General features: G+C 41.7%; 1 protein-coding gene across 1 annotated transcript in view; it reads left to right on the forward strand.

Annotated features, from left to right (window-relative positions):
• The first annotated feature begins 1091 nt into the window (after positions 1-1091).
• pou6f2 (POU class 6 homeobox 2) overlaps positions 1092-23195 on the forward strand; it is a 70750-nt gene continuing 48646 nt past the window's right edge. Inside the window, exons 1-2 of the mRNA XM_027004385.3 lie at positions 1092-3086; positions 19810-19901. Of these exons, the coding sequence (XP_026860186.2) occupies positions 2927-3086; positions 19810-19901 (252 nt within the window). The 5' untranslated portion in view covers positions 1092-2926. The remainder of the gene's footprint in view (positions 3087-19809; positions 19902-23195) is intronic.

Genomic DNA, 23195 nt, shown 5'->3' on the forward strand with positions numbered 1-23195 from the left:
TGTTGAAATACTGAGAACTTGCACTATTGTCTTCTAAGTGTGAAAGAAGGTGTGTAATTTAGCAGACCCTGAAGCTGAACAGAAGACTTCTCTGACCATAGCAGACTGGCCTCTCACTGTTTCAATCTTTGGCCCTTTCCTCGACCTCAGTGAACAGCATACACCCTGCAGCTATTACAATTACAATTAGCTTGGATACCTTATGAGAGAAAAGGGGCGGGGACATAGAGATGACCCTCAGAGCAGGGAGGGAGGAGGGAAGTGTGTTTTCCTGTTGCTTCTTCACTGTGACTGAAGGAGAGTAAAGCACAATCCCCCCCCAAACACACACACACACGTGCGTGCGTGCACATAACATCCCCCACCCCAACTTCTTGACCCCACGAATCTCTCCATATATGCTTTCTGAAACATGTGAAACCAATTATCCTAGGGAATTCAAACACCATTAACTTAAATTAAAATAGAGTGAGTAGGTACATTGATCAGAACTCTCCGCTTTTATTAACAGTTTTAACTTGTATCCAAAAAGAACAAGGATCCTGTAAAAAGTGTTTTTCCACTTTAATCTGGTATATGCAAAAGAAAGGAAAGCCATCATGAGGAAGAAAGGCAGAGATATGGAGGCTTTTTCTGCTTTCAGGACACTCTGGATCTTGTTTATCTTTTTTGATTATAACTTGTGAAGAGAAACATTCTCCCATTCTTTTCCACCCCGATTTTATCCTCTACTCAGCCATAATTTTTCCTCAGGTTTTATTGTGTGTCCAGCTCTTTCTCAGTATGTGCTGAAAGTTACACTGAGCTCTGTTCTCTCTCTCTCTCTCTCTCTCTCTCTCTCTCTCTCTCTCTCTCTCTCTCTCTCTCCCTTGGCTCCTCACAACTCTCAACCAGTCAACAGAGTGTAAAGAATAAATAATAAAAAAGTATTGATTATTTTGATGACTGCACTATTCAATTAGGTATTAATTTTGCCCTCCACTGGACCTATCAGGCAACTCAAAGGGGAGAATGTGGAGGGGGGAGAGGGGATGGAAGGATGGATGGATGGATAGATGGATGGAGGGGAAAGGGAGCTCAGTTGAAATGAATGCAGAGTGAGAGACACCATAGTTCAGCACTGGGGGAAAAATGTGTTTACCTCTCTCCGGAGGAGACAGCGTGGGGACGTGTCGATGCGCTGTTGAGTATCTCAGATTTAAGTGCTCTGCAAAGAGGAAGAAAAGGGAGGGAAAAACCTCCAGCGAAGCAATGACAAGCGACATTGTTGCCGGGTATATGAGTATTGACTGGCTGGCCCCGCTTTGTCAATGACAGCTTAAACTATTCTTATTGATTAACATTTTCATAGATTATCACGTCATATCAAACTCCCCGCCACTCTATCTGATGAGCGCCTTTGCAGAAACCTCCCATCGGCCGCCAATCATTGACTGCCCCGGGGGGGATGGGGGGGCTTGGCCGGGGCAGAGGGGGCAGTGATCCTTGGGACACCATGGTGTGAAGGTCTAGGCAGCCTCATTGCCCCTTCTACTCTTCCTGAATTTTTTTTCATCCCCCATTTTCCTGCTTATTTTGTCAGGCTAGATTCAAACTGATCACCTGACCCCCATCTCAAAACCGCTTAGGCAGAAACTTCTCCATAAATAAAGCAGCAGGCAAGAAGAAAAAGGTGCTTTTTTTCTTTTTTTTTTTGTTGCCCTGCCTCTATTTGTTTATTATGTGCCTCGCTGTCAGGAAAGGAGGGGGGAGGTACATCTGAGGGAGGAGGGGGTAGAGAGAGAAAGAGAGAGAGAGAGAGTGAGTGAGAGAAAGAGAGAGAGAGAGATAGTAGAGGTGACATCCCTGCTGAATCTCCAGAGGCAACCCCAGATCTGGACCAGCAGTGGTTCAGCAGGCGCTTCCCGGTGGCACACACTGGTGTTGGGCTTTGTGAAGAGCATGTTCTAACTGGTTTCTAGCAGATGTTGACATGTTCTAACTCATCCCTAAGCTTTGGATATCTGCAAAAGAATATTTTTGGAGTGTAGTTTTCTAGCTAATTTTCAGTTTAATCTGGAGACACCATTTAGGTAAGTTATATTAATAATTTTTAAAAATCTTTTTTATTTAAAAAAGTGAAGTGCCTCTTCCCACACTACTGTGGGAGTTGCTGCTAAATTAACACAGAAATACTACTTTTCATGTCACCTCATAAAAGTGCTCTTTGCCATGAGTTACGTTGATTGCATAAGTGGAAATGCAGTTTAGGCAATTAAGAGTGTATGCAAATGACTGTGACACTTGAATGAAGCACGGCATTAAAATTCAGAGTAATGCCATCACTGCCATCTCTTCTGCTAAAGTGTGACAGATTTTTACCAAAACTCTGCCAAGACCTGCAGAGCTTAATATCGCAAATGTGTTTTTGATTAAACAAAGTATTATTTTTCTTGCCATATCTAGCATATCTAAACATTACATTATAGTGTAAATCTGTAATGACAGTGAAGGAACTAAATGAGGCCTGTGAGCGTACCAGAGAGCGTGGTACCCAAATGGAATCATTTAGAATCTCTACAGTTCCATAAGAGCACTCCACCTGACTACAGTGATCAGTAGCTCAGCCAGCAGAGAGAGAGAGAGAGAGAGAGAGAGAGAGAGAGAGAGAGAGAGAGAGAGAGAGAGAGAGAGAGAGAGAGAGAGAGAGAGAGAGCTGAGCAGGCGGGCAGTCAGTACCGGAGAGTGTGTGCGAGCGAGAGAGAGAGGGAGAGAAAAGAGAAAAAGAGGGGACTCGGAAAGAAAGAGCACGTGTGTGCGAGAGCGAAAGAACGGGTGTGTGCCGAGAGCTGACCGGCGTTCTTTCTATTCCCCACCCTGCCCCCAACCCCTTTCCATCCCCACCTGCTTGGTCTGTGCACCGGTATCGCCCTCCAGATCGGCTCCGATGATCACAGGGCAGCTGAGCAAGCCACTGCTCTCCCTTCGAGGAGACATGGAAGCTGCTGACATGCAGGAGGACGGCAGAGGTCCCAGCTCGGACAGCGAGACCAACGACGAGCCCCTGCTGCTGCCGCCCGACACCGATGCCGATGACAAGCTCTACGGTGAGTCACAGCACCGTCACCCCGCCGTTATCTCTCCCGCCTCTGACAGACGTCCGCAACCACGTGTGACACAGGCGAGTGTCGGGGAGCAAGGCAATAGGTTTGCTTGGTGACTGTTTGTGTGAGTGCGTGTGTCTGTTTGTGTGTGTGCGTGCGTGCATACATGCAAGATGAGTTGGAAAGTGCTGTAAAGCAGGTGAAAGTCCTGGTTGGAGGGTTTACACAAGAATTTTTTAGTGAGCGCTGTTAAAAAGCCAGGTGTTGTGTCAGAGAGCACTTTTAAAGTATGGTGTTAGATGATGCACTTGAAAAGAGTGTCAGAACAGTAGGGAAAAGTGTGTGTCCAACTTGGTTAACTCAGGAGAAGTGGCAGTCTTTCAGAGGTTTTTAAATTCCATGCTGTATTTACAGTTTTTGTTTTTTGTTTATTTGTTTTTTAAGGTCTATGGAGGTGTGTAATGTGTAAATCATTGAGCTGTTGTCCTCTGTTCCATCCTATTGTACTTATCTGTGAAGTTATGTGATGAGAGCCATATGAGGAGGCTGTCTTTTTATCGGTACTAATGCTGTTTTCTTTTTAAAAAGCATAATAAATGACTAAAAGTCATGTTCAGTTATGGTAAACTTTGTTTGGAAATGTCCAAAACTTTGGAAGGACGTGGCAGGGGGCTCAGCTGAACAGAGCGAGAGGACGCCATTCTCGTTTTTGCTGCCGTACCGAATGCAGAGAAATTTGACAGAATCTGGGGCAACCCGGCAACGGCAGACACACGCGCACACACTCATCTGTCATACAGGGTGACGTTTCTTCACATTCAAGATCTCCTCGGCTGAGGCTGGAGATAAGAATGAGAGAAAGGTGGGATGCCTGAGGGGAGAGAAATGTGATTGTTGTGTGTAGAGCTCCAGAGCTTCATCCTCAGCTCTGATCTGGCTGGGCTATGCTTCAGAGGTGCGATGCACACAGCGATACACTTTCACTCTCCATTCGTCTGGGTTTGTGTGCTCAGGATTTGAGTTGGGTGCCCTTTCTGAACAAAAGAACAGTAAAGAAAAAATTGGATGCTTTGGTTTTTTAATGACTAATGTTCAACTCTTAAAAGGGGATTTGAGTGTGTTGTAGTATTTTGCGATTTTATAATTTTATAATATATACTTATTATCCTATAGTGTATAAAGTATCATAATAGTCCATAAAATAATATTAATGTTTAACTTAATGTGATTTATTTTTAATTTGGCATTCACTGTTATCATTCATTATCATTTTAAATTCTATTTAGTGTTTAAATAATGTAAAACCTAATCTGTGTCGCTTTATATTTGTCTTTGCAGTGTGTTCCCTTGTGCATGACTGAAGTTCCTAGGCAAAACCCTGAAATTGGCCCGAAGCCAAAAGCAAAGCTAAAAGAAAATTAATAACTAATTCTGATCTCTTTTGTTTTAATTGACTGACTTTTCAAATGAACTGTGTACTTTATTTAATAATATATCTGAAGTGAAACCAGTATCTTTCTTACAATGCACTCTTTTGTAGATTTTCATAGAATAGACACTGAATAGAAAAATAGGTACTAATTCACTATTAGCTAACTCACTAGACTAACTTCAACAGAGTGAGAAAGATTTTTTATCCCTGTTTGAAGATCAGTGATTACCTTTCCTTTGGTTTTCCAAAGCTCCAAATGTACCAGCTCCAAATTTAGTTCAGTTCACACCCTTTATCACCCCATAACACATACATGTGCACACATATGTACATGTTTATACACACAAATGTATGGGAGTTAGTCTATGCCACCTTTCAAATTTGAGTAACAATATAGACATAGATGTTTGAGTTTGAATTAATATTTATAATGATGAAAATATAAGAGCCGTTAATTATAATTGCACATTTTTAGTACTAGTTTGATAATATAAAACATACCATATATTTATACAAAAATAAAAAACTGTTATGTGCCTTCATCAAAAGTATTCATTTCGGCAGTAGCCACATAAGAAAATGTAAATTGGCATTTTAAAAAGGTCTCAAATGTGGCTTTTCATTTTATGTAGCCACCTTTATGAATTTCTGGTCTTGCTTGGTTAATGTAATGTAACCACAATGTTACCACATCTTGGGGATTTATGTTTTTCTCTTTTCTCTCATTGTTTCTTTCTTGGCTTGTGTCAAGCTTGATACACACTAGTTGTGACTACTTTCTCTCTCTCTTTCTATCTCTCTCATATGTGTGTGTGTGTGTGTGTGTGCGCGTGTGCGCGCGTGTGCGTGTGTGTTGGTGTGTGCTCCCCTAGTTACTCACGAAGAAAGCCTACACTGTAGACTACTCTGAGGTTATATATTTTAGAATATTATTACATTTTAGAAATTTTAATATTTTAGAAGTTTGTTAGTAAAGTTAGTAGTGGGAGAGGTAGCCAAGAAGGGTAACATGTCATGCTTAACATTTTATTAATTAACTGATTAATTTTAGTATTTTAGGAATGTATGTATATGAGATCAATTTACTGAAATATCTGTATATGAGATATGAAGAGTACATTTGTAAGATATATTGAACACAATAATAACATAACATACCCAGTTTTAATTCATCTAAACTAAATAATGGAGAATTATTCAAGCCTGTTAGTGAAGGCGACACTACACAGTAAACCCCTCATTGCTGAATGAACTCCTACAGTGTTGATTTAATATACAGTGGTCATTTAGGTCCTGCTGGACCTAAAAAAGGTTCATTCAGGACTGGGGATTTTACTGTGCAGTTTGGAACTTGGTGTTTAATCTGGTTTAATTAAACTGAAACAGGTAAGCCGATGACATGCCAGTTAGGTATCTTACAGTAGACATTAAAAGGGAAGTATAAAGTGCATCGGTTGGTGTTTTGAAATAAATTATACATCAGACATCAGCTACCCCCTTATGAATGTCTAGCATCCTAACAAGAGCCTGTGTGTAAGTTACGCACACACACACACAGAGAGAGAGAGAGAGAGAGAGAGAGAGAGAGAGAAAGAAAGAAAGAAAGAAAGAAAGAAAGAAAGAAAGAAAGAAAGAAAAGCTTTAGAGAGTGGATGGACTTTTTTCTTTTTTCCTTTTTTTGGAAGAAAGAAGTGCTATGGGGTGGGAGTCGGAGCATGATGTAGCTTGTCACCAAGGAGACGGCGTGTTACCACGGCAGCCCTCTTTGCTGATTTGACTTCTGGAAGGGTTGGGGGTGATCGGGCGGGGTCTCTCTGATCCCTGTCCGACCCTCACTGTCAGGCTCCTGATCGGTCTGGAGAATCCCACTGTCAGTGTGATGAATTTTTAAGGATATCCCAAGGCAAGATTTGCCAAAAGAGAGAACTGGGAGAGAGTAGTAACTGTTTCTTAATGCCAGAGTTACAATTTTCTTTAATAAGCATCAAACCTGCTTTTGTTGGCCGCTTTTTTATCTTTATACCTTCGCGTTTTTCTACAGGCTGTCTGTATTTTAGGTGTTCCAGCTTTAATGCATGCAACCAAACACACACACACACACACACACACACACACACACACACACACACACACACACACACACACACACATACACACACACACATACACACACAAACACACACACACACACACACACACACACACAGAGACACAGAGACACACACACACACAGAGACATACACAGAGACACATACACATACACATACACACACACAGACACACACACACACACACAGAGACACAGAGACACACACACACAGAGACATACACAGAGACACACACACACACACACACACACACACACACAGAGACACACACAGATACACATTTTAAATTATTTGCATTCATGTAATTCCATTTACAATAAGCAATAGAATTGTAGAATTCAGCGATATTCAAAGCTAATTATCTTTCCCAGTTGCATGCTATATCGTATGTAGTACAATATGTAGATGTGTGAAGCCACATTACATTAGTTCAGCTTGTTTGTTCAGGAAACATTTTGTTTCCCTTGAAATGGCATGAGATACACTATTGGCCAGCACCTTTCATCTCCAGTCAAATAATACTGTCTAGCATGAGTGAGCTGGCGGCCTGGCCCAGGGCAGACCCAGTGGGGAGGGTTAGACCTGATGGATAGACCTAGGAGGTATCCCTGGGGGGGTGGGTGGTTCCACCTGAGGGGCAGACCCAGGACACAGGACCATGGTCTGTCCTGTGACTTACCTGTCCTCTAAGCCAGGCTCATGTTCTGCCTCCAAGAGAGAGAGTTCAGTAAATGCATGATAAAGGCATGAAAAGATCAGGAGGAGAGGAGCGCTGAGGTGGTCCTGTCTGCACTGGCTGCACTGTTTTGGATCCACATTAATAGTCCGATGTCAGTGAAACTGATCTTTTTTTAAAAATGGAAATATTTTCATAATTTATCACACTTAATCATGTATACCTAAAGAAATACCTATCTTGCTAGAATAATAAACAGGCTTTTAAACATTTTTGTGACACATTTCATATTATCTGTTGAATTGAATTCTGAATATATGGATAATTAAGTTATGACTTTTACATCCATATACCGATGAGGGAAAAATAGTTCATTTATGTCAGCAAATCATGTATTTATTATCATATGAAACTTAATTTTTTGGGTGCACCCAATTAAACAAAAATGTAACAAAAATAGAAACAGTAGCAAGAACTACAAAAAATATATATAAAATGAAACATTTATTTGATCTTTAAAAAACCTTTAGTATGAATGTAGTATGTAGATTATATAAAGACCTTAAAACTAACTTTGCAGTTTGTATTCTAGAAATGAATTTGTAACATTGTGCAATTTCATGCGATTTAGACAAAAATTCAGCAAGACCTCCATTATGTGACAGCACAGTAATAAATACCACAATAGTGTTTATGTGCAATAAAACTGAGTTGGTAATTAATGGTCAATACAGGCTTTGTCCAAGTCTGATGCATCCTAGGGAAAATGCACCTGTGTGAAATGTTTTAATCCAGGTAAACACATATATGGATATTAGATCAGTGTGGCAGGCAGTGAGAGACGGCTGCTTAAGGTGTGTGGAACTGTTGTGAATGGTAAACAGTCAGAGGGTCGCAGTATCCATCTGCAAAAACATGCCCTGAAATCACTCTGTTTTGTCACAACAAAATATCTTCTGTGGCAAACAGTGCAGGGAGCAGCAGTGGACCTTTGTAATTCACAGATGAAAAGCCTCAGACACATTGTCAGTACCTTATCTTATGTGTGCAGTAACAAATAAACAAACAAACAATCAGATAAATATTTCTATATGGTGAGTTCTCAGTTATCATCTCTTTTTAGCTTACTTTTATATGCTGTGAGTTAATGAGTTGCCACTGGCTTTGACCCAGACATACATTGTATCGACATGTGTTGTAGCCATTAAAAGGTGGTACATAGAGTACATGTTTCAGAGCTCCACACAATAATGGTGTATAGATGCATTAAATGCAACCACAGTAGTGCCGTGTGCCTTCCCCTGACTGTCTGAGAAGACGCCGATGCATTGGAACACAACAGGCTTGGGCGCTTAAATGGCATTTGGTCAGGTCCTCACCTTGTTGTATTGTCCAGTTAGATGGAGTGTGTTGCAGAGGTGCTAGAGATCATAGTAATCGTGATGGAAGTGTTGCTGTTTTTTTAAAGAGACAAATCTTTACAAATCACAAATGGAGACGATTGTGGTGTCAAGGTGCATTCACACATATAGCAATCCTAACCCTACACACACATGCATGCATATATATATATATATATATATATATATATATATATATATATATATATATATATATATATAGAGAGAGAGAGAGAGAGAGAGAGAGAGAGAGAGAGAGAGAGAGAGAAGTTCACACAGTAGCTAAAAGACTGTCCTTGACAGTGGACACTAAGGTTGAAGAGCTTTGATCTCAGTTTCGAGGCAAAATATGAAGCAGGATGGCATGAAAAGTTAAAATGTACTGTACAGAGTGTGTGGTGAGCAATGCTTGAAAATCTTTCATCGTGTATGCGCTGCTTTGTGAAAGTCGACTTCATGTAGATTCCTAGAGAAGAGAAGGCAACGTGCAGGTTTGTTATGACGAAATGATGACATCAACAGAATGGGGAGAGGATACAGGACACGCAGTGGCATCTTATTAGCTCCTTCACTTTGGTTTGAAATTGATATTGAGACAAAATTCAGCTGAATGAAATGATGTTCCTTTAAAATATTTCTGTATATAAATTCATTCAACACTGGAGTGTGGGCTTTGGAGCGTTGATGTTGTTCCAGTCTTTGTTGAAAACTGCGTCTTTACAAAGACAATAGTAAATTCACGTTTGTGACGTTTTTCATGCTGTGCGTGTGTGTTTACTTTGCAAAAATCGCCTTGCAAACCTCCCTATTTGATGCAGTAGGAATTTTGATTTTAGGGGTATATCAGAGAAAAGTCATTTGTTTTCATTCCAAGGTTTGAATTTCGTGGCTATGTGTATATATGTCCTCCTGTGCGAAAGCTTTGTGTCGAGTTGGTGCTCTGGTGGATCATCGGTTGTGGTGAGGCTGCCGTGAAACCAAGGCGGCTTCTCTCTCCTCTGCCCCCCCCCCAGCCCCCAATGCCACGTGAACCCCTCCGCTTTTTAAAAAGGCTCATTTCTCCTGCTTTCCACTCCAGCTGCCACGCACAAATATCCCCAACAGCACCGTGCTGTTTATTGTCAGGGAAAAGTGAACATTAGCTCCAAAAGCGGTGGTTGGAAGGCCAAACTTGTGTGTGTGTGTGTGTGTGTGTGTGTGTGTGTGTGTGTAGGGGTACAGTCTGGCGTCTACTCTTTTTTCATGAAATCCCCCTCCTCTTCAACATCTCGAGACAAGATAATAAGCCACTCGGAGGCACAATCCAGCATTATATGCAGCCACCAAAGCCTCATCTCTTGTCAGTTTGCATTTTATTGTGGGCCCAGGATGTGATGCTTCTATCATCAGCCTGTCAGGACGAGGGGGCCAGAGAGACAGGACCACTCATTTTGTACACTTAACGTCCGAGCCAAATGGCTAGCACTTATACCGATTCTGCCGAAATGGAGGACACGTTCCAACCCAGGGGTCACCTTCAACAGGAGGGGGGAGGGGGGGATGAAAAGATAAAAGAAATGTGTATTGATTTGTGTAATTGAGGGGGACTTTGAGAGGAAAATGTATGTGCTGTGGACAGGATGGATATGGTTTATGCTTCACTGTTCTTAAGTCAAGAGAAATATCTGGATTGTTCGGTCTGAATGTTTACTGTTCAAAACACTCAAGGTACTGCAGGTATAAAGCATGGACAATGGACATGACATATTAGTTAATAATATGGTGGTGAAAAAAAGATTCGGACAGCGCCATCTTAGAGTCGTGCAAATGCAGCACCACTCCTGTCATGGTGGGCTACTCATCTAAAAGTTGACCTGGAAACATAAATTAGTTTGTTTTAATGGCTAGCCACTAGCAAAACACATTACTACCTCCTTATCCCAGACCTCCTTTTTCCCTTCATACACATAAAAGTACACACACACACACACACACATTAGACACTTACCACTTATGCCCCCCCTTGCAGGCCCACACACAAAACACACACATTATGTTTGTGTAATCAGCTTAGCTGCAAATGGGGGGGGTGGGGGGTGGTCTTAATGCAAAGGAAGCCTTGATGTGCTACGCCAGGGCTAAGTAATAAAGTGACACAGAGCCAGTCTTTTAAATGAGACCGGCCTCTGTAAATACAGCCCAGTGGCCCCGAGTGCCTCTCCCGAGGAGTTAGATCTCATTATAGACCTGGCCTAGGCCTTCGGTCATCTACTTAGAGCTGAGGCCTGTCCCCATCTCCCTAATGCATGCCTACCAAGCATGTGTAATCTACACACTAATGGGTCTGTAGTGCCAGCGGCTACAGATAAGATTCAAGCACAAGGGGGTTGGAAGGGACGGTAAGTCTGGGAGCAGTACTGGGTCCACTTTGGTTTCTGAGACGTGCCTCTTGGTGGGCGAGCAAGGACAGGCGGTCTTATGAAAATTAGCCAGCACTGGGTTTTCAAGTTTGGAATGGGTACATAGAAGCATTGGTGAGAAAAACAATGAAAAGCTGCATGCACGGCTTTTTGTCATTTCCAAAATGATTTACTGATCATAGTAATGATAGAAAGGGAAGTACTTGGCATCTTACTGGGCCTTTATTTTTTATAGTAATTTTGCCTAAGCATCTACTCTGCAGTATAGTTTGGTGGCTTTTAAAAGCTTTTATAAAATTGGACATGCAAAATACTGGTTGAAGAACTCCCTGCTGTGTATGGTCCAAGTTCATGGCTTGACTCAGATTTGCTCCTTGTATGCCTATGTCCAAGGGCCCATTTTCCAGGGTAGGACTGACATATGAAAAGCAGGGTATTGTTTCATGGAAAAAAAGATTTCCAAGGTTCCAGGTTCTCTTTCTGCACCTTCAATATGTCTGTACCGTCATACTGTATCAAGAGAAATGTAAATACTTGTAGGGTTCTGGTGCCACACTGTGTTCTCAAAGTTGTGTATCTGATGAATCAAAAGCAATTTATTGACAGTACCTTTTCAAAACGACATGGTATTCCTAAACCACATTTACTGTTAGCATCACTGATATAGGGTTTTGTGCAGCTATGAAAATCACAAAGAAAACAAATTGCATTGCAATTCATGCAAACTGTAGAAGCACTTATCACTGTGGAGTATCACCCTCAAACGTTCTATGTGGTACAAAGCTTCCCTAAGAAACTCCTACTCGTCTCTCCTGATTTCTCAGGCTGCCTCCATGGTATTTTATAATTGAAGCTGTCACCTAATCATATAGATCGAGTGGATGGTCGAGATGACAATCTTGTATCTTTCTGATGTGCTGAGATGCAGCACACAGACGTTAACTAGAGCATGGATGTTCTTCCTGAAGCCTTTATTATTTATGACGGAGTCTCTTTGAGCACTGACCAGTACTAATGCATAACCTTCTGTCCTTCTGGCTTATTCGCTTCCTTTGAAACCAGAGAGTGAGGAGATGAGAGGCGGGAGAGTTGTGCATGTCTTCGTATATAGTAAGGATTGTGAGTGCATGTGTGTGCTCTGTGTGTGAGAGAGATATACAGAAAGAGGGGAAGAGAGAGAGAAGGAGACTATCAGCAGAAGTTATGTTATTTTTTATCACCCTCCACCCACCACACACACACACACACACACACACACACACACACACACACACACACCACGCGCCTTGGCTTTTGCGGAATGGACTTTCTAAGGCTTCAAAGCGGCAGTCTTTCTTTGCGACCTTCACAGGGTGGCGAGACAGGGATGACCTTGTGTGGGAGAGCGTGAGAGAGAGGCGGTGTGGCAGGTCACCGGCAATCCCCTCTGATCGCTTGTGTTTATGATGATGTGTATTGATCCTCCTGAAGGAGACCAAGGAGGTGGATGTGTGGGTGAGGGAATAGAGGTGGGATGGAGAAAAGAGGAGAAATGACAAAAAGATCTTGTAGTGAAAATGTACGATCCTTCTCCAATGCTTGCATGATCTGGAGTCATGTTCAAATTTATATAAAGACCTCATCATCCTTTTCTTGGTCGTTTTTATGGGGGGAGGGAGTGTTAATTGCTTTTTTGTGTTCAGGCTCAAACTTCCTGGGTTATTTAGTCACATTGAGGCTTGGTCTCCTGAGGCAGAGTGCTAGACTAACATTATATTTTGCTACACTGAAAGTGATTATGTTGTGCTAACTATCTAGAGAGCAGGTAGAACTTTTGTCATTAACTTGACATTGCCGTACGCCGTTTTATGGATGGAAGGTGCTCAAGGAGAGGTGGTAGTCACTCCGAACTCAGTATACTCGTTACAAGAATCCTGAACATTTTCTTTTGCACAGCCACACAACGTATGTACATGCCGTTCATCAGCTGTAGTCTGGTGTACAAGAGAGTATATACAAGCGACAAGGGGCGACAGTGAGCTGATGGAAGGCGATCATCAATCGCTTGCAGTTGGCATCAGTTCTTCACTGTGAGTTTGGTATGTCCCTAGCCTTAAATCGGGGAAAACGCTGTGGGTGGGTATGGGTAGGTGTGGGTGGGTGTGGGTGTGGGTATGGGTGATTTATGGGTCAGCAGCTGACATATGAGGCATCTGCTGTGTTGATTTCCTCACCCTGGGAACCCTCTCTGTCTCCCTGGCTCTAGATTCTGCTTTTAAACAATAACAAGTAAATTTTTTGCAAGCTATTTTATTATTTCTTTTAGTCTATGGGATTTACATGGGTATTGATTACATTGTAACAGCATTAAATTTAAATTTGTTGCAGCAAAGAGAATACAAATGTTTACGATATATATAAAAAAGGCATGTTTGAATTACTTGCTAAGGGAGCTTCTTGAAACTGAGCTAAGCATTTATATAGACTTCAAATAAAATAAAATGACAAATGACAAATGCATATAAGTAACATCAGAATATCAGAAACATGCAAATTGTTGTTCACACTAACACTATTTCTAGAAGTTTTAAAGCTGGAACATTGAATCCAATTATTTGTTACAATTATGTTTAAACAACTCTATAATTATGACAAGCAAGGCATTTTAAAATATCACCACTGAATTTTCTGTGTGAACCTGCTGTGGAGCAGTTTTGAAAAGAGGGGCTTTCGGCTAAACAGCTAGAAACATACAGAAAAGCAGAAAGAAGGATGCTTTCAGAGTGGGTGCAAAAAGCAGAAGAGAGGCGTCCCATTCTGCAGGACAGTACGGAGATCAGGAGCCAGAATCCTATTTGTTGCAAATGTGGTTAAGATAATTTAAGAAAGGGTTAGCATGAGTGAAAAGCACAGCGACCCCTGCTTTCCTCTGGCTTGCTCTAAAAGGGTTAGAGATTCCTTAGGCAGGGCCAGACCTCGGCACCCTGGCTTTTGCAGGTGAGCCTAAAAGGATGCGGAGTTGATCTGGATAGGTCGTTGTCTCTCTAAGCCCTGAGGTAATTGAGTTGACGTTGCTCGAGGACGAGGAGCAGTGAGAAAGCTTTATGAGCAGATGTGTCTGCTCGAGCTCGGGGTGCACTGAATCATTGCCCTGTCCTGTTTGCCTCTTTGGGGGTCTTCTTCCTCCTCCTCCTCGCCCTCCTTTCTATGGTTATCGCTTCATTTGGAGGGAGATTACTGTGCAACAGTGGCTGGTGTTTGAACACACCAATAAAGAAACATGTGAGACAAGCCCCAGTCCACTTTTTTATTATCCAAAGCTGAGACACATATTTTGCCTCCATTCTTTCTACATTATAACTTCTTACGCTTTATGATCCTGTGGATTTTCCGTTGCAATACTGGGACACTGAGCTGAATAAACAAATGGCTGCCAATAGCTTATTCATTATTTTCTAACAGAGTCATGTTCCCATTTTAATACATTCTCACAGAAAGTTGAACTGAGCATTTACTATGCATATATTTAATTTAGACATTAACCTTCCCCATAGAGTAATCTTGTTTCCAGAGGCATGGTTCCAGAACTATGTAAAGTTGTTAAAATAACACAAAAATTGAACTAAAAGCAACAGACCATTTCATAATCTTAAACCCACCCAGATGATGTAAATGATTGAAGCTTCCATGCAAAAGTAGTATCTGAATCTTTGTTTCTTTTGAGATGTGTGACACTCCAATTTCTTGTGTTGCTGATAGTAAAGTGACACCACCACCATCTCACTGAAAGCTGCAGGACAAGGAATAACTGTGGGGCTTGACGAACTCTTCGCTTTCAGAAACAATTTTCTGTTTCTACATCGTCTTTCTGTCTTAATTCCCCCTCCCTTACTTAGTTTCTTTTTTTTGTCTTCCTCTCTCCCTCCCTCCTCATATTCTCTGTTTCTCTGTCTCTCCGCTAAGGTAATACTTCTCCATGCCCATAAACTGTATTAACTAGGCTGACACAAAGGCCATGCAATTTAAACGTGGTTCTGATTATTGACTGGACTTAAGCTTGTGTTAAATGCAACCTGTACCTCATCAGGCTCAAACATTAGATGCCTCTGAGCAAAACCATGACTTTCCTCTTTTTTTTTGCAATTACTGATTGATTCACTGTCAGTACAGCAGACATTGAAAAAAACCTACTGTATACACCATTCCTGAAGCAAAATGATAGACTAAATGATATAGCCAACCCAGTGTGGCTAAATGTGTTCTAGAGTGGTCATAGATTTGTGTTTGATTAGTATTTATACTGCTATGTTTGATTAGTGTTTACACTGCCTAAAGTCATTTTTTACAAGTCAAGAAAGGCAAAAGCCAAGAAAGCTTTTTTTTTTAACCGTATAACGTATATCACATGTCAACAGGCTGTGACTATGTCAAATGTACATTTTCTGTGAATCAGCATATTCTTATGTTCTTGTGTTTGGCAGCTGAAAAGCAGAGAGTGCACTTTTTGTTGGCATTGTAATATGTAATGTTCACTTGCTGAATGTGCATGAAATCGGACGATAAATAGGTAATGTAGCACAGAGCTCAATGCTGTGAGGTGTTTAAGACCTGCCAAGAGCTCACAGTGCCATGGCCTGTTGATTCTGAATAGACTGATTGAGCAGCAACCCCCACCCCCACACCCCCCACCAGCTGACTTATGATATAACACATTTCCACTAAAATAGCTAAAGTGTTAAAGCTCCTCTTTTTAAAGAGAGAAATTGATTCATAAATGCACTCGGGGGATGAAAGCGAGCAGGCGCTTTACAAAGCTTTCAATAACGGCCATTTGATTACAAGGAGGTGGCGTGTGGAACTGCTGCACCGACGATGTCGGTCTGGCCCACTGTTTTGTGGCTGTGCTTGGCAGGGGGAGGTGCGGGGATGCTCTGCAGTGGAACAGAGCTTGGAAGAGGTCAGATAAAGCCGGCTCTTTGCACTCTAGGGGAAAAAATAATAATGAAATAAAACGCTCATTCCGCTCAGGTCTATTCATTCCCACTCAGCAGTCGCCACTTAGGTGATCAATGCGTTTTTATGTAATGGCGACCCTTTTACTTTGCGCACCACACCAAGACTGTTGTCTCTCTTTTAGATCCAGGATGATGTTGCTGGTGTTAGACCTCAGCAGATGGAACTGGTGGACCTGCAAAGCATCATGGGGGATAAACGAGGCCAATAAGTGGAGGCTTCCTTTGGAATTTAGTCCTACAGAGCTCCACCTCTTTCAGCAACAACCAATATCCAATAAAGACCCTTAATAAGTGAAGTCAGGTGGTTCTCTACAAGGCTGGGCCTCACAATAGCTATTTGAATAACTTGAACTGACTGGATCTGGTACTGCAGTGTACCAGTGTACCACTCTGTAATTTTAGCTTGCTGAGATTGTGGGTGTTGGTGCTCCAACCTGCTAGTATGTAGCTCTGTTGTTGCTAATCTGTCATGTAATAACAGACCACATTGACATGCATGGAGACATTGAGGGCTCTTTGTTTTTCAACATGAAAGAGACCATTAGTTCCTACACTTGATTCCTACATGGTTCACTGCTAGCCACAAGGTTGGTCATGGTACAGCAAGTAACCTCCTGGCTCATCCTGAGCACAGTAAGAAAGAAAGGCATTTTCTTGGCTCAAGGATGGTTAAGAACCTTAACATCTTGTCCCTGTGTAACACCCCATTAAATAAAATGCATTTTGCAGTTTTCTTTCTGCCTGATATTTCAAAGGCCTGGGCCGATTTTTTAAAAAACTTCTCTTGAAATAGCATGTTTTCCTCTCCCAAAAGAGGTGGAGGCCATGAGGAAAAGTCAGCAGGTAACCTCTGCGTCAGAGCTGACATATCGGGCTCCGTCAGTCTAGGAAGCATCTGGTGCTTTTGTCATCAGAATCTGAGCTTCAGTGTCCTGGAGGTGCAGAGATTAACACGGAGACGCTAGCCAGTCAGTTGGAACAACGGTAATTGTTAGGCTACATTTTGGGTTTTTAGTCAGAGAATGAAAGCATGAATGCATTAAATTTACAGTGAATGGATGAATTGATTTAATAAAAATTTTAGACCACCTATATCTGTCAGTTGTTGCTAAAAGAATATTTGAGGAAAATGAGTAATTAGTGACATGACATCATTGACATGAAATGAATTCATTGTTACTTAAAAATACATTTAGCACTGGAATCGCACATACTTAAAGTGCATGTATGAGCAACATTTTCCTGTAACATATTTGTATAAAGTAGAGCTTTCCCCTCTCTCTGTAACCTTGGCATTAGTACAGTGTCTATGTTCAAAAGGTAATCCACTTAGAGGACAGCTCCCTTTAATAAACAGGTTAAAGGAACACTGGGATCTGATAATGGGACGGCATGGCCATTGAAATCCCCAGACGTTTCCTCCATCAGCTTTTTAATTTCATTGCAGGGAGGAAAAAAATCATACTAAAGCGCCTGTGGAGAAGCCCCATGTGCATGTATTCATTATTGATTTTCCTCCATTCCCTTCATACAACTAAAACACGTTAACTTCCCAGCTATGGGCGAAGGGATCAAATGTTCTTCTTTCATGCAGTGGAGGAACATATTGTAAGCTAAGCCAAGTATGCAGCTGCGTATGAGAAATGTATTATCCACAGGTGGTGACGTTACACTAATTGCATCACTGTGCAAAAATCCGATTATTTGTATATTGTTATGCATTCTGGAAGTGTGACGCCTCTAAAATTATACAGGAGAGTGATTCTTTCAATTACTGTTGAAGGCTATGGCTTTGCATCAGTTATTTTATTGGTTGTAAGGAGAAAGTGAAAAAAAAAGGTGGTTAAATAATTAGCTGGTTTGACATGCTGTATTGTTCTTAAATTGTTAAGTTTAAATTGTTAATTTGCAATAGTCTCATTTTTTTTTTTATAAACCAGCTATTATACGTTATACATGAAAACATGTTTGTCATTAGATTCTTCCTGAACCTGTCACTTTTCTCCAGTATTAGATAAGTAATAAAATTATTTCATGAAAATTCCATGATTTTAGCATATTTTGTAGGACATGATAGGAAACTTATTTTTTCCATGTAACAAAAATTTTGTTTTAAAATTATGTTGAAAATTACAAGCCTTACAACTACTCTCATTACTGTTCTTTGTTTGTTTGACTGATTTGTTGATTGTCAACATGAGCCAAAATGCACAGCAGCATCTCCAGTGCAGAACTGCCCGAGTCTTTCCGGGTTAAATGCCTGGCTCAGTTATATGTGACTGTGTGCATGTATGCACCCATGTGGGGGTGTCTGGTCGAACTACTCTAAAGAGGTGTAGTCTCGCTGGGTGGGCAGTAAAAACATTTTGAAGGCTAAGATCCAAAATCAATCCACTAGATTCAAGAGACTGGCATAAGAACCAGCCATGATCTAAAGCCAGGGTTCAGGCTAAAAGTTTAAACAGACACTTATATGACTCTGTATAAGAGATGGCATGAGAAATATTGAGCTTCTGTTTTTGTCCAGTTAGTATAATCAGTGACTTGACCTTTGGAAATTGATATCAGCTGTGAAAGGCTGATGGACCCAATTGATACCTAGTACATAAGGCAAACTGTACTCATATACTCATGTTCTGAAAGGCATATATAACAAAGAATTACACTTGGTTCATGGTATAAAAAAGGAAGAAAGAAATATACAGAAACACAAAAATCACACAAATCCTTTCTTAATTCAACATTTTACTTACATCCCTGCGCGGTGCGGATGTATTGAAGTATTTATGCACTGTACAAGGTCAGGCAGACATGCAGGCCTTTGTTGAGCTGATAACATTCTCAGAGCTCATAATTACATTTCTACACACAAGGGCTCCATACAAGAGCTTGAAATCTTTTATTTCTATATGCCCAGACGCATGTATGTGTTTGTGTGTCCTTGTGGGTGAGTTTTTTTTTCTTCATGTCTGTGACACCGTCTGCCTTGAAATAAGAGTCAGACTCCACGCCTTTTGGACACTCAGCTGAAGCGAAAGAGGAGCTGCAGTTTTGGTCGATTTTGCTTGCAGGCCGTACACAATGTCTAAGCGTTGTGTGAAGGTCCATAAAAACTCTGCACCCAGTAATAAAGGAAAAGCACTGTTGTGCTAAAAGAGACAGATGGGCCTGTTGTGGCTGAAGTCACAAAACATAGCTGATTTGATGTGGAATTTGAAAACCAGATCCCTGACTCATTCCCATGCCCTCATTGTGGGTCGGGCGTAAGCACGTACATGCTCTAATGGATCTGGTACTGTTGTTCTCTGTGGGGTGTGTCATCAATATGACACCTCTAGCTCTCTCTAATTTTAATGCAATGTTTGTGTGTGTCTTGCGTAAACATGTCTGTAAGTGTACGTAGGTGTGTGTAAACTGATGAGTAGTGTGGAATGGGAGGAATAGTGGTGATGTAATGTGTTTGGGGCTGCATGTGTTTACGTATTGATAAAACACTTTACTCCAGCACTTACCCAGCATCCCGCTGAGGCCGTACTGTCGCCACAGCATGTCTCTCTTGGGTGAGAAGAACCGGGAGACAATGATAGTATATATTTTTGATAGTTTTCTGGCTGTGCAATTGTAATGGTATTTGAAAACACGATTGAATTTTTGGCAGGTAGAGAAATAAGCCTTTCTCTCGCTCTTTCTTTTGCACTTTCTGTCTCTCCCTGTCAGGAGGCAGAGATGGTTCAGTCCAGTCTGATGCTAGCAGCAGCACCTCTGAGCAGGGTCCCATGTCCCATCCAGCATATCCTGTTGGACCACAGGTAAGCACATGCACACCCACACCAACTCACATTTCAACCACTTATTCGTCACATCCAAGTCCAGGCCTACCATACTGTCCACAGTAAATAATCTCTCTTGACAAACCTTTTAGAGCCGAAAACTGTTATATTTGGCAATGTGCACATGAAGAATCAGGAAGGGGTTTGAAGGTAGTCTAATGCTATATCTCACACTCTCCTGCTGTACCACTGTCCCATGCCTTGATCCTCTCTCTAAAACATGAACGCTGTCAAGACTGGAGTGCCAAAACAAACACTTTCCTTACCCACAATCCTCTCGCTTCTTGCCACAGCCAATTCTTCTGTTTTCAGGATCAATATGTTATGATGGATTCTCACTCCTCAGTCGGATATTGTGCACTTTGCCATTACAGAGCCGGGTCTGTAAGAGGGCAGTTAGCCCTACATGAATCTCTCTCTCTCTCTCTCTCTCTCTCTCTCTCTCTCGCCCTCCGGCGCTCTCCTGCTCTCTCTGATGCGCTGACACAGGCCTGCTATCAGTGTGATTGTGGGTAATCTCTCAGCAGCTACCTTGGCCAGCCATGAGGCCCTGGGTTCCTTTTATGAGAATGAAGCCCATGTTGAGAGAGAGTGCAAACGCAAGAGGAGAAATGAGGAGAGAACTGCGGGAAGCCGAGGTGTCAAACAGTCGCTAAATATTCTGAGAAACATCTTTGAGACGCTCTGAGAAATGCTCTGATGAGTTGATTCAGTTGGCTTAATTTCAGACTTAATTCCATACTGACCTTATCACAGACAATGAGTTGATAATTGATGCTGACCGAGAAATTCAGCTGTGTTTTGCAGTTCGTGGTTTTCATAGTGGATAAAAATATTATCAAAAGAACTGAATTTCATAGATTACTCTAAAAACCAGTGAACTTGGCGAGCTGAGCAATTTTCCATTTCCAAAACAACTGAAGAAAACATAAGATTTCCTACAGCATGTCTCAAGCTGTAGTGAATTTAGATGACACTGTATTATCTTCTAAAATGTCTTGAGGTAGTGAAGAAATAACTGGGCGAAGAGAGCAGACAGCGTGACTCAAATGAACAGGAAAGATTTCAAATGTGGAGTTTCCTGGTCATTTTAAAGAGTGTTTTGATTAGATCCCATTTCACAGCCACGCTGGGGTTTAGATTCGAGCACCAGCTGTCCTGTAGCATGGAGAGGAGGCTTATGAGAAAAGGCATGTATGAGTTAAATAAAGTGAGCGAGTGGATGAGCCATACATCCATCCATACAAAACATACACACATTCATAAATAAATCAAGCATCCCTCCAGCTTTGTCCCTGTCAGTGCTATAAAGAGTTTTCAGAAGTGCTGTGACTACTTTTGGGTCAGAACTAGGCTTACTAACTTTAAGACGTCAAAGGATCAAAACGCATTCAGTCAAAGCCTCCAAAGAATCTCAGCTGATATCTGTTAACTACTAGCTTTATTACAGACCCTGCCTTCATTGGCACATGGCAGGTCAAGTGTGCATTTTAACCACATCACAGTGCAATGAGAAATGTTCAAACTAAGCTATCAGATAGAACCTAGAATCCTGTTTGCCCTATTACCTAATGGGAATTATTACTTAAGAAAAATGTTAAAACGTTGCTACATGCACATGTAAAAAATGAAAGATTGCCAGCAGTGCCCACTGTAAAGAACTTGGCTAAATCGTTTTATTTTTTCCTATATCATGTTATTGATTTTCAGTTGTTCAGCTGTGAAACCTGAAACGCAAAAACTAGTTAGACTGAGAGTACGGCCCTTTACTCACTCAGCAGCTGGACAGCGTGGGTCCATTACGCGCCATGCGACATACGCCTGTTACACTGCCCTCTGTGGAGTAAGGGAAGAAATGTTTTGGAAATACATCCAAAAATAAAAATTTCAATCTATGGAAACCACGTTCACACTGTACAACCCATTTCCTTTCAGCGCTAGTGCTGGCCAAGGGCATTCGACTGGATTCCTGACATCCATTTGTGATCAAGCCTCCTCTCCTCCTCTTTCCCCGAGACCACCACACTCCTGGGTGCTGGGTTACTTGGCCAAGCAAGGACGATTCGACTGTAGGGCAATAAGCCTGCTCATCATAACAGTGTGATAACTGGGTGCAAGTGTGTACAGTCAGAAATGAGCAGTGCTTTCTGTATGAGCTAGAATGTCTTTTATTATCATTCTCTTCCATGTCATACCAATCTCAGTGTCAGACCAGAATATGACACATGAGATGACACTTCACTTTGAGATGAAGAGCGAATGTTGAAAGGCTGTCTTTGATTTCGTGCCTCGACGTCACATGCACTTAAAACAGCAAGATTAAGCATATGTCACTTGACTCTGTCACAGCCTCCCCCGTTGCCATCCTTTGAGTGGTTAATTGATTTTTTTCACCCTTCTCTTAAGTCAGCGTTCAAAGACCCCCTCTCCAAGTGCAATGACAAATGGCATATTGTTGAATGTTAAACAAAAAGATTCACACGTGAATCCTGTGAAGGAAATTCTCTTTGTCAGCTCGTTGCTGATTTCAGTTTGTGAATCCTTGGAAGAAAATAAAACAGCATTGAATTGTCCTTCTTTATCTATAAGTTGGAATAGTCCACATAGCAGAGCCAGTTTTAAATATTGTTGAATGAAAGCCAATAATTAAAGTAATCTTACTTTGGAATGCTCTTCTATGTATTTATTGTCAATGCCCTTAAGAAAGTGAAGGAGTCCTCTTGCAGTTATAGCATTCTCCCTATTGAGGCTTGACTGAAAGACATTACGCTTTGGAGTCTTCTCTCATTCCATTGTGCTCTGTTCAGTTCCGATGGACCCAGGCAACTCCAGCATCCATTTTCCCAGACCTAACTGTGCACAGCACGGCCGCTGATTGCCGTGGCACTGCTGTGGGTGCAGTGGGCCCCTCTATGCACCTCAGCCCTCGGGCTGCTCTGGCTATCACAGGCAGAGCGTGTGGGGGTGCCAGGGCACGGGGCCGCACGCCAACCCCAAAGATGCGGATTACTTGCGGGCTGCGGTCAGGAGGCTGGACGAGTCCTGGGGAAGCTGGTGGGATCCTGTGACCTTCGACCAAAATGCATTTAGTTTAGAGCATTCTAATGCCCTCTTCACACTCAGCAAGGCATGACTTTGATGTGGCCCCTGCCCGGTAACAATGCCAGTCAGTGCTGTGTAGAATACAATCAAAATATCATCTGTGTACACTAGAATATTAAATGAAGTACTGCAATACATTCCCTGGTAATCCTCTATGTAAGTTTCTGCAGG

The sequence above is a fragment of the Electrophorus electricus genome, chromosome 1 (genome assembly GCF_041902795.1).
Source record: "Electrophorus electricus isolate QZ-2024a chromosome 1, ASM4190279v1, whole genome shotgun sequence".
Classification (NCBI taxonomy): Eukaryota; Metazoa; Chordata; class Actinopteri; order Gymnotiformes; family Gymnotidae; genus Electrophorus; species Electrophorus electricus.